Source organism: Echeneis naucrates, chromosome 12, assembly GCF_900963305.1.
Source record: "Echeneis naucrates chromosome 12, fEcheNa1.1, whole genome shotgun sequence".
Lineage (NCBI taxonomy): Eukaryota > Metazoa > Chordata > Actinopteri > Carangiformes > Echeneidae > Echeneis > Echeneis naucrates.
In genome coordinates, this window is record NC_042522.1 from 10,228,858 (window position 1) to 10,241,609 (window position 12,752).

A 12,752-nucleotide genomic window follows, 5' to 3' on the forward strand; every position below is an offset into this window, starting at 1 on the left:
GAAAGACGAGTGATGCTCTCACCCTATTGGCTGAGGACGGTTGTGGTTGGGCTTTGGCTTCACTGGGATGGCGTAGATGTCTGGGTGCTTCTGGGCGATTTCCAACTGTGTGAAAAGAAGAAAACAAGGCCCAGAGATGTCAGTGAGGAAGAAAAACAAATGACTCAGCAGATATCCTTCATTCTACATCAGTAGAGCGAGAGCGTGGGCCACCAGTGATTTTGTTCAAATGTTTAATTTAGTGTTTGTTTGATCGACTGTTAGTGCCCACAGATTCTGCTAATGACTCATGCACATGCCATTTTTATTATTTAATCAACTCATATGTAAATTAGAACAAATTGGCTCTTTGCTATGTTGATGTAATCACAACTGTAGTGATGCCAGTTTACTGTTTATCTTTCACAGTTTAGTCAAAAAGTCAAAAAGATGTGCATAAATCCTCATTTTTTACTTGTTACTCAGTAATAACGTGTTTGGGCTGTATTTTTTTTATCATACAGAATTTTTGTCAAAATAAAACCTGATATGATGTCTAAAAATCTTAGTATTCAAATTATTTTTCGAGACTGTGCTATTTTGACACATTTATTCTGTGTCAACAGTCAAGATAGAGGATCAGGGCAAAACTCCCTGTCAGTCTGTGATGGCCTTCACACCTTAATGGCTGCTTCAGGTCAAACATTTAGCTGCGAACACATTCAGGCCATGAAGTGGGTTTCAGTTTCATCTGTAAACTTGTGTTGAAATAATACAAGTGAAAATAATATTGATAATATTAGCAGCACTGACTCGAGCGTTCTCCGCTTCCTGTAGCTCCAGCATCCTCTGAGCTCGAGCCAGGTGGTCCATTTTCTCAAACGCCTTAATCTGAGAAAACAAATTCATATTAACTGATGTCCGTATTTCGTAGTTACTATCATTCATACACACGGTATAACTCAGACAGTGAGTGTCAGATGGAAAAGTGACAGTGATAACAAGGCTCATAGGACACTGCTACATTGGATGATGAGTGATGATGGGAATTTGAAATGAGGACTCCTTCAAGACAAGTTGAGTTACCTGATCACCCGTTTTCTATTTCATATTAGAAGCAATGATAGTCAAGAGGAAAGAAAACAAAATAAAAATGATTTAATCACTCAGTCACTCTAAAGGCAGAGTAGCCAGGAAATTTAACAAAAAAAAATCTGATTTAAGAGGAAAGGAAGACCTACTTTGCCCAGGAAGGATTTGTTAGCGGGGTCCACCTCTTCCACCCTCTCTGGGCTCTGCTCCTCTGTGGGCTGGTTGGGGCGGGGGATTGTGGGCTTCAGGGCCACGGGAGGGGGAAGCGGTTTGTTTCCGCCAGCTGCGTCGCTGCTGAGGGTGCTGCTGGAGTGTGAGTCATAGCTCCGTGATGAGTCAGTCCGTGTCTGAGCTCGCACCTGTCAGAGGAGGGGAGTGGTCTGGATTTACTGGTCCATTGATAACCTTTAGTGAAATGGGTTTTGGTAAGGGGTCTGTCTCTGCATGAAGTCCCTTCTAATTAAGATACCTCCTCAGGCTAGTGAGGACATCATGTATATAGCAAGAAATTCTGAAATACAGTTTATGGTCTATGCTGCATGGCATTCACCTCTCTTTACTTCCTGTCGACCTCTGCCACATATCGTGGTAGGAAGGAAGGCATAAAAGCCAAAAGAACAAAGCAAAAAAATAAAACAAAAACAAAAGGGGCTTTTGATATAATATAAAGGTTTATATGTTTTCGCATGTGGAAAACCACTTCAGTACAATTGAATTCGTTGCAAATATTTGAAGGCTTTAAAAGTTACCAATTGCATTGACAAAAAGTTCTCGGACAAAATAAATTTGGAGACACTGATGTGATCAAGAGGAAAAAGATGAAGGTTTTCACCTTTGGGGGTTCGGGAACAAAAGAAGGGGGAGGACTGGGCTCTCTGTTCAGCATCTCTCTACTCCCTGACCTTCGCATCCGAGCCCGGGGTTCAGGGTGAAGCTTCTACACACACACACACACACACACACAGTGAGCTTAGTGAGCTAACAGGCTTAAAAGTGTGTATCTCCTGTTGTGTTCAGTGTCGTCATGTATCAGTGGCCTGTCCCACCTCGTCTGGCAGCACAGGTTCTGATGATCGACTGATTGCAGACACAGGCTGGGGCTCGTCCAATGCCTCATCCAACTCATTGTCTGTATAAGCTCCGCCCTCATCTGCAGTATCTTCATAGTCACTGGTCAGACGGCTGTCCATGCTCAGGTAGTCAGCGCTCATTGCTGACAGGTAGGACATGCGGTCATCGTGGAGATATAAATCTTCATCTGAACAATCCAGCTGAGGAGAGGAAGTGATAAAGAAAGGTGACTGTAACACTCCACTACTGTATGCTATAACACCCAGTTATAACAAAACTCTGATTGAAGTTCATACTATCAGCTTCTATTCCTAGAAGCTATCAACTTGTGTAAATCTGAAAATCGCAAAAATAATGTCTCTAAGCAGCAGTTAGTCACACAGATAAAAGGACTCACCTTGCCCTCACACACCCACACAGCTCTGTCTTGCTGCTCCTGAATCACTTCTTTCACGCTACCATACCACGCGTCATTTGCTGAATTCAGGTCGACAGTTGCTGAACATGCACAAAAAAAAAAATTAATTAGGTCAAATTAGCATTTTTAACTTAAACTCAATCTCATTATTTAAACAACATACCTTATTTGTGCTTCATCTAATTATTTCAAAAGTTTTTTTTTTTTTTAAATCAGGGTTCCAGCACATTTGCACCAAGGAATTTTTAAATATTTTCTACAACTTTTCCGAAAATATTTAACCCCATTTCCATGACTTAATTTAAATGGTTTAAAATTAGCATGCCATCAAGAGGTGCAGCATTGAGTCTCTTCGATGCAGGAGCCCTATGCCACACCTTATCTCTTCACCCACAACAAAATCATTGGATATGGCAATAAACTGGTTCAGCATCAGCTGTTGTCCTGCAGCTACACTAATGTTCGCCATGCCTGAAGAAGTGAAAACGTCATTTGGGCTGGTTACAACAGCTTTTCCCCTTGAATATCTCAAACCAAAGAGGCTTCCTAGAAGTTGCCTATGGCAAAAGTTTTGGTGCAGACGTTACATCCAGCTCAGTGTGGGTCTTCCTGTCTCTGGAGCCACATCTTATATTTGTTGTTTGACAGCCACACATTATTAAGAACACACTGGCTTTGCATGTTTGCAGGTGAGTATCCTGCTCAAGTATCTTGCAACATCACATGCTCATTCCCGCCTACAACCTACCAGCATAGTAGTGTATCATGTGACGCTGTGTATCAAGCGATGTGAAGCTCATGCAGCTGCTGCAGTGGCTCTAGAGTTCAAGTTAATGTGACAAAATGCAATTCCTAATATAACACATGCTTTGGAAAGTTTAGGAATATATCTTACCAACAGGCTGAAACAGTATTCATGTATTTGCAAAACACTGTTAAAGCCAAACTATTACCAGGCAAGGACTTCTTTTTTTCTAATTTCAGAACTTATCCAGGAATCTTGCATGATTAAAAGTGGCTGCTACACTCCAGCTGTAAGACCAGAGTAAAACCTACCAGTGAAAAGGTGTGAGCACATCTTCTTCAGCTTGATGGCCTGCTCATACAGTTTGCGTGCACTGCGGGTGGATCCGGGCATGAGGCGGTTCCTCATTGTCTTGACACCTTGCTTGCTATCAGGGTTGAGGAAGATGACGATCGGATACCACTGGGTGTAGTTTAACGTGTCCACAGCTTTGGGAGTCACATCCAGAAGAGCATGGCGGTCCTGAGACACAGAGGGAAGTGGTTCATTGTTAGATCGTTTTCCTTTATTCTCATAAAGCTGCTTCAACCTCTGTACCATACCTGCTCAATGATTTGTCGAATGGTGTTCAGTCTAACCACTCCAGAGGATTTCTCACTTCCTGCATCCTTCGGCTCAGTTTCTGAAAGAGAAAGGAAGGGATCATGTAATTTTATTGGCACTGGCTTGGAGATGTTTTTAGAAACATTTAAACATTTCTAGATTGACAAAGATATCGCCAAGCAACTGATAATCAGAGTTGCATGCGATTGCATCATCTCTTACAACCTGCTGTCAAAACATTTTATCTGAGTATCAGATTGTATCAGGACTCAGTTTGAAACAACATTATTTGGGTTTCTGCTTCCCACTCTCGTATTCTGAAAATATTAGACTGACTTTGTAAGTGTTTGCTCACCCCTCCCTTCGACTCTTGATGGGTCAAAGACATTTTTACTTTGTTCAATTGCCAAATATTTGAGATCGTCTTTGGATATGCTCAGGGGTCAGCATCTGCATGCAATAGTTTCAATTGTAGTTTCAATACTAACTTGCTGACTTTGTTTATTGTTTAGACATTTGTGGAGAATTAAATCAACGTATTTCAGGATACAAACATTTATACATTTTGACAGACATGATGACGATGTGAGCACTTACTCGCAATGACAAATTCGTTGGGCATGTCGTTGGCAAGTTTTTCATTTACTGCATCCGAAATGGGCCCAAATATGACCACAGGCCTCTTGAATCCAGCTGAGCAAATTAAACAGAAAAAAATATTCAGAGACATTCAGGACAAGTACAACAAAGCTACAACATTTGCAGATGGCCAAAGGAAAAGTTTTTGGGTACCTTCACGCAAGACCACTCTCTCATAGGCAGGAAATCGTGTGGTGACTGGAGCTGCACTCAGGTCCTCACGGCTCTTGCGGATATCTTTCTTCTTTGCTGCTCTTTGACCCCTCAGCCTCCAGAAGTCTCCCCTGTCGTTGCCTGATGCAGCTCGAGCAGCATTCTGGATATTGGCCATCTGCTCTGCTCTATATAAAGAGGAAAAAAGGAGTTTCACACAGTCATGTCTGATATAATCACGTTTGAATTCAAGTTACAAGTTTCAAGCGTATTTGCAATATCATTTGACTATTAATGCAAAACATTTGCAGTTCATTGTAGTGTTCAGAGGACTAATTTATAGCTCCCAGCTATCAGTGAATGAGAAATGGACCATCTGAGTGCTGCTGACAAGGCCACTAATCCAACAGATAGACTGGTACAGTACAGAAGCAGATCATTACTAAGAACTCCCTTCTGCTTTTTTAGACACAGACACACACCTGCTCTTGTTGGGGATGATTCCTTTCTCCAGCAGCTGGTTGTCTTTATCAGAGCGGATAGCCAGCCAGTTCCCCAGCTTGCCATCATAAAGTGTGTCTGTCACTTTGAAGATCTCTCCTCTGGAGAAAGGCAGACTCTGTGGAGCCTCCTTCTCACACTCAAAGTGGGTTCTGATGAAGAATGAGTCCCCTCTGCCAGACGCTAAAATGTCCTTGTACACTGAAAAAGAGTTTCAAAAAATGAAACTAAAAATAAATCAAGCAAGTGCAGGTAAACAGGGTGATCAGACAACATAAAGCTGGCTATGGTAGCCTGCATACACAAAAAATCTGGCATAGTTTAATATTAAGTATGTATAGTTTTTCACATTTCACTGTGCAGTTAAATGTTTTAGCACAGCAGACTTTTTGTAAAACAGCAATGCATTATTTTTATCAGCAGCATTTACATATTAAGTATAGCTGGTACCTTCAGGTTTACTCTGAGCGAGAATAGTCACTTCCTCTCCCTTGGGCATCTCCAAGAGGCAGAGGACAGCATCTTCCCTCACCATGCCCCTGAAGTCTGTGTTGTTCACCTGAAAGCAGACATTAGAAAGAGTGGGGTAGGAGAGAACAGATATTATGTAAATGACCACACACAAAATCCCATTTAAAAAACCTAAATTCTAAACATTACAATAAATCAAACAAAAAGAAACAGATGTTTTGAATGTGGGGTAAAAACAGGCCTCACCTTCATGATCTGATCTCCTGTGCGGAGACCCTCCTGCTCAGCCGCGCTATCCTCCTGAACACCAGCGATGAAGATGCCAACATCATTTCCTCCTGCCAGCCTCAGACCTACGCTGTCACCTTTCTGGAAACGCACCATCATCGTGTTTGGACTGAGCCACACCAGCAGAAGTGAATCATTAAATAAAATCATAATAAAGGAAGTAAAGAAAAAAAGGGAAATTAATATACAGTTGAGGCAGATTGAAAAAGCAGAACACCCTGAACAAACGTGTTTGAATAACTTGTGATTCTGACCCATAAATATCCTGGTCCTCTTTGCTTGGCTTCAGTGGTACCTTGGGAGGAACATGGAACTTTGGGGTTGCAGTGACAGCTGGTAGTACAGGTAGAGAACGGGAGCCAGTGTGTTAATGTCTCAAACCAATTTATGCATCATTTCAGCTTAATTTATTCAGGAGAAGCAACATGTTCACCTGGCGGCGTTTCTGGTGGTGGCTCCTCCCTCTCTGCTTTAGAAGTGGCAGTGTCTTCTGCAGCTCTGTCTGGAATTCTGAATGGTGTTGGCATCGCACCCATTTTTGCCAGCCTGTTGGGTGGATCCTCTCTGGTTGAAATCACAAATGAAAAAAAGAAAAAAGTATGAGAGTAAGTCTAATTACCAGCTGTGAGAAGGAAGCTGGTGTTCAGTGTGTGTGTTTGTGTGAACACACACATTAATGGAACCTTGCCTGTGGTTGGACAATGGACTAATTTCTGAAGTTTTGACTTGGCTTTATGGATAGAATTGGGTTCTTCTTACTTTGTGGTTGGCCATTTAGATATGATAGTTAAGGTCTAAATAAGGAGCTAATGATCATACACTGATGTTTGTGTGTCTGTCATGGAGACACCTGCAGCAGATGGAGCTATCAGAGGCAGCCATGAGAGCTCACAGGTGTGACCGTGAGCACTGCATTCTCTACTTTACCACTCTACTACTATGTAATACTCATGACTCATTACAACCAAAGGATTAACAAGATGGCCTCTAATATCTAATGGTGACCACAGCATAAGACCAGGTTTGAGGGTGTGGTGGGGGGGAGGGGGCGGATTTATCAACACTGGGATTCTTTTGATCTAATTTGATAGGATGGATTGAGTGAGCTTCATGGACCATATATCAATATAATCCTGCATTATCCTGATTTTTGCTGCTGTATTTAATATGCAGATAATAAAAGCACAGAGCATCTGTGGTTGGGCTCACTTCTTTTTCCTCATTTAAACATATTGTTGAAAGTTTAGAAAAAAAAAAAAAAAGCTAAATATTATGAACTTCTAAAATTATTCGCATAATTTGTGAAATAATTCAGAAAACCAGAATTAGACTATTTGGGAGCAAGCTAAACCTTTGTATATTTCTGTAGTTACTGAACACAACTATGTCCTTAACAAGGTAGTAAAATGTTTAAGGGACTAAAGGGTTAATGGAAACTTACCTGGGCTTCTCTTTAAGCCTCTCATTGGAGGAGTGCGAGGACAGGTCGGATTGATGGCCCCGCCTGTCATCCTGTGGTGAGTAGGAGCGGTAGGACTCAATCTCTGAGATATCTACAACACAACAACAAATATATTATAACCGTTCAGAACAAAAAAAAATAAAAAATAAAAAAATGTTGGCACTGAAGGGGTTTTGTTGCGTCTAAAATCTTTTATCTGGAGGAGTAAAATACCAAAATCCTCCTTGATTCACCGGTGTTTACAACATTTCATAATGTGGCTTTTCCATGATTCAGATTGGCCAAAGGTAACAAAAGTAGAAAACACACCAGTACCAGAGAAATAGAGGTCATATCACTGCTCACTGCTGATTGTGCTGGTGATCCATATTCATCACAAGCTCCAAGAATTATGATCATTCAGAACCAACACTGTAACTGGACAGGATGTTAGCTAGTTTTTGGAGAAAATAGACATGGCCATCATCTTTGTGTAATATATTGATATTGTCACAAAAAGGTTGAAGCACTCCAAGTGATTTGGAAATCCTCAGTGATACACAGTCAGACCCAAAGATCTTCAATGAGATGGATTCCGGATGGCAGGCGTCAGATGGCTAATGATGCTTCGGTGCAAACCTTAACATAATGAAATTCTGTCATATCCAATAGCAGGATTACGATGGGGATTAGCTCACCCAGCCAGAGGCAAGTGGGCACTTTCACACAAACAGATACACGTACACACACACACAAGTGCAGTCACACAGACACACAAACTGAGTCCAAAAACCAGACAAAGTGGGTCACAAGTCTTCCGGCTGTTACCCCCTCCCAACATTGGGTCAGTGAACAATCCACTCACACGACTTATCAGATTGACTCTAACCAATCGCAGCACACAATTTAGTCATGTGACATTAAAAACAGGTATAAAAGAGTGAGTGATCATGACGGTGGGGGAATAGGAAAAATGACTGTTAGGTGAATCTCCAGTTAGTTCTGTGGTGTTTATAAAAGATTTGTAAATTGAAATCATATTTAAATAAAACTAAAAACTGATGAGTGATTAAAACCTTTATTTTATGAATGGAAAACAGATTTGATGGACAATTACAACAAAAACAGCAACAACATTTCCACAGTTGATTTGTATGAAGTTAATATGCAATGGGTAAGTATATATGTATGTGGATGGTGGCCACTCGCCAGGTTTGCCTTTACACTGGGTAGGATCTGCTGCTTTTCAGTTTCGATTGTCTCTCACCATCGAGCTCTGAATCACTGTCGACCATCGGCGGGACTCGGACCAGCACCTGCTGTTTGTCTCTCTGCACCACCAGTTGCAGCTTTCCGCGAGACTTCTCGATCAGCTTCCCTGCGTCACTGAGAGACAGATTTTCTGTCACCGTGCCGTTAATCTGATGGAGAGACAGAAGACAAAAAATATCAGATCACACAGAATAAAATGCGACAATATTAGCTTTATTAAGTTCAAAATGTTTTGGTAAAAACTAGGGGTGTAAAAAAAAAAGAAAAGAAAAAGAAAAAAGATTAATGTAAGAATTGCGATTCTCATTTACTACAATTCAGAATCAATTTAAAATGTCCCAAAATTGATTTAATAAAAAAATAAAACAAATCTGCAGCCTGTCTGCCTCCATTTTGTATGCGGGACATCCTGACGTCACCATGGAGCTAGTTCTGAAACATGCACACATGCTCGGTAAGCACTAAAATGAGGAATCTACAGTAATGGAGGAAAGACAGATTCAACCAGCCCCGTCCTCGTTGAAGGCAAAGATTTGGACTCATTTTGGTTTTTACCTTGAGCCCTATAAAATCCGCTTATTTATTTATTTATTTAGGTTTTTAATTTTTTGGGTTTTGAGGGTCCGTTCTAGTCTTTGGAGGGGTCCAGTGTCTCGTCTAGTCTGGTCGCTGTTCCCATTCCTGCTATAACCCAGTCCATCACTTGTTTACAATTAACCAATTAACCTTTACATTTCCATCAAGTCACCAATTAACCAAGACATGTTCAGGTGCCCCCACCGGGAATCGAACCCTCCGCGACAGCATTAACCACTACACCACCGTGCTGCTCAGGTCACCACATACATTTACATCAATTCACCAATCAACCTATTTCAAGCATCCTTTTGATCCCTAAAAACTTATAAATTTTTTCACTATTTGGCTAAAGAAACACATTGATACTACCTTCAGTATGATGTCACCTTCCTGCAGGTTCCCATCTCTGCTAGCAAGTCCTGTACTTGTCATCTCCTTGATGAAGAGCTGACTGCCGAGACGAAGGCCATATTCTGGGAAAGATGGTACAAAAACACAAACCAAAAGATCATTTTGTGCAACATCAACACACTGATGGCCTCTTCAAGATAAATTTATTATACCTTACTATATTCTCGGGTCTCACATTTGTGATACAGTTTTCAAAATTATTAAAACTTGGACAAAGCTGGCAAGGACCCTTGAATCAAAGTTTTTGCACACAACATTCTTTAAACACATTATATTTTCTTTGAACAAGTTATAACTTGCTTCTCTTCAAAATATTTATTGCTTGTTTTAGTACTTCTCCAGGTGTCTCCCAATTCAAATGGTAGCTGTGGGACTGAATAGTTTTTAGGGAAAAATTTTAGCATGCTCTTAAATATCTTTCTTACCTTCATTGGGCCGGTTCTTCAGCAGCAGCACATTCTTTGGTTTCTCCAGTGGCTCCAAGTCACGCATTGGTCGTGGCAGTGGGATGGGCATGGGAGCAGGTGATGGGGAGCGGTCCAAGCGATCCCTGCTTCCACTTCTCTTGATTGGCTCATCATACTTCCTTGGGTCACTGGGTATGCGTTCCCGGCCTCGGTCAAAGCTATGGTCACGCCCATGGCCTCGTCCTGGGCTCTGACTGTTACGTCTGTAGCGCAGGTCAGGGCTGGTGCGATCCAGCATTCGCTCACTGCGGTAGCGTCTGTCCGGGCTGTATTCCCGATCAAGGGCTCGTTCGCTGCGATAGCGACGGTCTGGGCTGTAGTGTCGGTCTAATGCACGTTCACTGCGGTACCTTCTGTCCGGGCTGTAGTCGCGTTCCAGCATATGGTCGCTCCTGTAGTGGCGATCTGGGCTGCTCTCTCTATCTAAAGTGCGACCTCTGCTGCCATCCCTTCTGTACGGTCGGTCTAGGCTGAGGTCTCTCTCCATGCTCCTGCCACGTTCCCGCCTGTCATAGTCCCTGTCATAGTCGCGCTCGCGTGTTTGGTAGCCAGAATCCATGTAACCTCCACCTCGTTCCCTCTCCAGGCTGTGGTCGCGCCCGCCACCACTCCGAGCACTGTACACACTGCGGCGGTCTTGCTCATAGTTGTAATCATCATTGTAGTCATTGTTGAAGACTCTGTCATCAGGTGAAGGAGGACGATTCATCAGATTGACTGGAACCTTCCGGGGCCTTTTCACGGTCTGCAAGTAAATGGAGACAAAGAATGTTATAATCAAACAAAGGTCAGAGGTTACTGTGTGTGTGTGTGTGTGTGTGTGTGTGTGTATATATATATATATATATATATATATATATATATATTTATATTTTTTTTTTTATGTATTATTCATGGGGCTATGTGCCACTGTTGTGGCAGATATATTTCGACATTTTGGTTCACTAGGATTAACAGCAGGTGGAGCTGATTCTCCCATTAGAGGCTAGTTAGTGTTTCAAACAAAATATCTACTGCTTTACTTACAACTTTTGCTACTTTGCCACACTTCCTGAGAGTCTGGACAGCAAAAGAGTGTATGGCTCCTTCCATGGGGATGGCATTCACCTGCACCACCCGGTCATTCTCACTAAACACAAACACACACCGATAAGTAATTCTAGCAAGCTTGAGCCAGGCATTTATGAACACATGGATAATCGTTGTTAATAAAGAAAAAGGAAAAAAAAAAATATATAAATGCATTTTCTACTTTCAGATTAAATTCAAGTGACATAGAGAACAATAATAGCCGTGCCTCTGTTCAGAAAATTGCTTGGAGGCTTAACAAGGCGACAAGTAGTCAAATAAATTCTTTGAGCCATAAAATTCATCTGGACAGCTTTGAAATTTTTTGTTATTTCGTAAAAGCAGTTAGTTCTAACCCATAAAATTTCAGGGCTTTGTGCTGTTTTAGGTCGAAAACAGAATAAAATAATACCAAACCCTGAATCAAGGAATAAATGTGTCATGAGTTTATGCTTCGACAATTTTTTAATGGGGTAATTTAGAAATCCTCCAAATATCAAACACATAATAGAACATCCTCACATGGATGCAAGAATCTGTTTTGTCTTGCATAATATAATAATGTAAAAGCAGTGTAAAATCTCTACAAGGGGAGATTGTTTAGCAATTAAACTTTGTACAAACTTTCCTTTTCATTTTCCATGAACACATAAATTTGTCAAAATAAAAAAAAAAAGGTATGATAAAACTACAAGCCCAAAAACACTACGTACAACAACAAGCCATCAGCAGGTCCTCCCTGCAGGACATCAGACACTATGATGGATGTCTCGCCACTTTCCTCGTTTGGGTTGTCCCGTCCCCCTGAAACTGCAATGCCAAAGCCCATCTTTGGATCCTGAGCATCGAGAGAGAGAACATGTTAATCATGTAGAATCTATTCTATATCATCCTGTGTATTCATCTGTGTGTGAGTGCCTGTGACATTGAGATGCCCTGTAATCTCTGTGCTGTCAGCTCACTCTGATTGTAATTACAGTTGTGTACTTGTGTATGAGTGTGCAGCAGTTCAGTGCCTGTGTGTCCATCTTCTCTAGATTTGTGTATATTGTGTATAAGTATGTGGTCAACAACACCACTAATCCCTGGTCTTGTACTGTTCTCAAGTATGTAATCATGTCTGTGCATGATAATAGGTACTAATCACTTTTCAGTCTCATTTTAATTCACACACGGACAGATGTAAAGGTCCTTCTTGGGAAATGTGTTTGGCTCTGAAAGATTCTACCTGCCATTGCTCCAGTTTGCACAGATGAGATTAGGGCAGAGATTTGATAACCCCTTCTATTTATCCCCTCCCTTCCATCTGTACTTAAAAACACCACACATAATATTCACCACTTCCCTCTGTCTCTAGCAGATGGCCACGGACGCAGAGGGAGGGAGAAAGAGAAAGTGCGAGCAGAGACACAAGAGCAGAGACACAAATGTCTGCAAAAATGATGCAACACCGAAGAAGAGACAGACACTTTAACCTTGAAATAGAATTTAAAATCGTACAATCTCAAGTCATAAATTATGAAACCACAGAAAAATTATCAAATAGATTATCAT

The 12,752-nt window shown here is 41.4% G+C and overlaps 1 protein-coding gene across 5 annotated transcripts in view; it reads right to left on the reverse strand.

Annotated features, from left to right (window-relative positions):
* tjp2a (tight junction protein 2a (zona occludens 2)) overlaps positions 1 to 12,752 on the reverse strand; it is a 30,338-nt gene that overhangs the window by 1,925 nt on the left and 15,661 nt on the right. For 4 of the 5 annotated variants that reach the window (XM_029515125.1, XM_029515124.1, XM_029515127.1 and 1 more), the window contains 21 exons: positions 11,912 to 12,036; positions 11,157 to 11,259; positions 10,089 to 10,875; positions 9,622 to 9,725; positions 8,669 to 8,822; positions 7,402 to 7,513; positions 6,394 to 6,524; positions 6,215 to 6,293; positions 5,919 to 6,069; positions 5,652 to 5,760; positions 5,183 to 5,402; positions 4,701 to 4,888; positions 4,506 to 4,601; positions 3,908 to 3,987; positions 3,617 to 3,827; positions 2,540 to 2,640; positions 2,118 to 2,342; positions 1,904 to 2,008; positions 1,221 to 1,430; positions 793 to 870; positions 23 to 105 (listed from right to left, as the gene is read on the reverse strand). In XM_029515125.1, coding sequence (XP_029370985.1) covers positions 23 to 105; positions 793 to 870; positions 1,221 to 1,430; positions 1,904 to 2,008; positions 2,118 to 2,342; positions 2,540 to 2,640; positions 3,617 to 3,827; positions 3,908 to 3,987; positions 4,506 to 4,601; positions 4,701 to 4,888; positions 5,183 to 5,402; positions 5,652 to 5,760; positions 5,919 to 6,069; positions 6,215 to 6,293; positions 6,394 to 6,524; positions 7,402 to 7,513; positions 8,669 to 8,822; positions 9,622 to 9,725; positions 10,089 to 10,875; positions 11,157 to 11,259; positions 11,912 to 12,036 — 3,452 coding nt within the window. The remainder of the gene's footprint in view (positions 1 to 22; positions 106 to 792; positions 871 to 1,220; positions 1,431 to 1,903; positions 2,009 to 2,117; positions 2,343 to 2,539; positions 2,641 to 3,616; positions 3,828 to 3,907; positions 3,988 to 4,505; positions 4,602 to 4,700; positions 4,889 to 5,182; positions 5,403 to 5,651; positions 5,761 to 5,918; positions 6,070 to 6,214; positions 6,294 to 6,393; positions 6,525 to 7,401; positions 7,514 to 8,668; positions 8,823 to 9,621; positions 9,726 to 10,088; positions 10,876 to 11,156; positions 11,260 to 11,911; positions 12,037 to 12,752) is intronic. The other variant, XM_029515123.1, reaches the window with a different exon arrangement.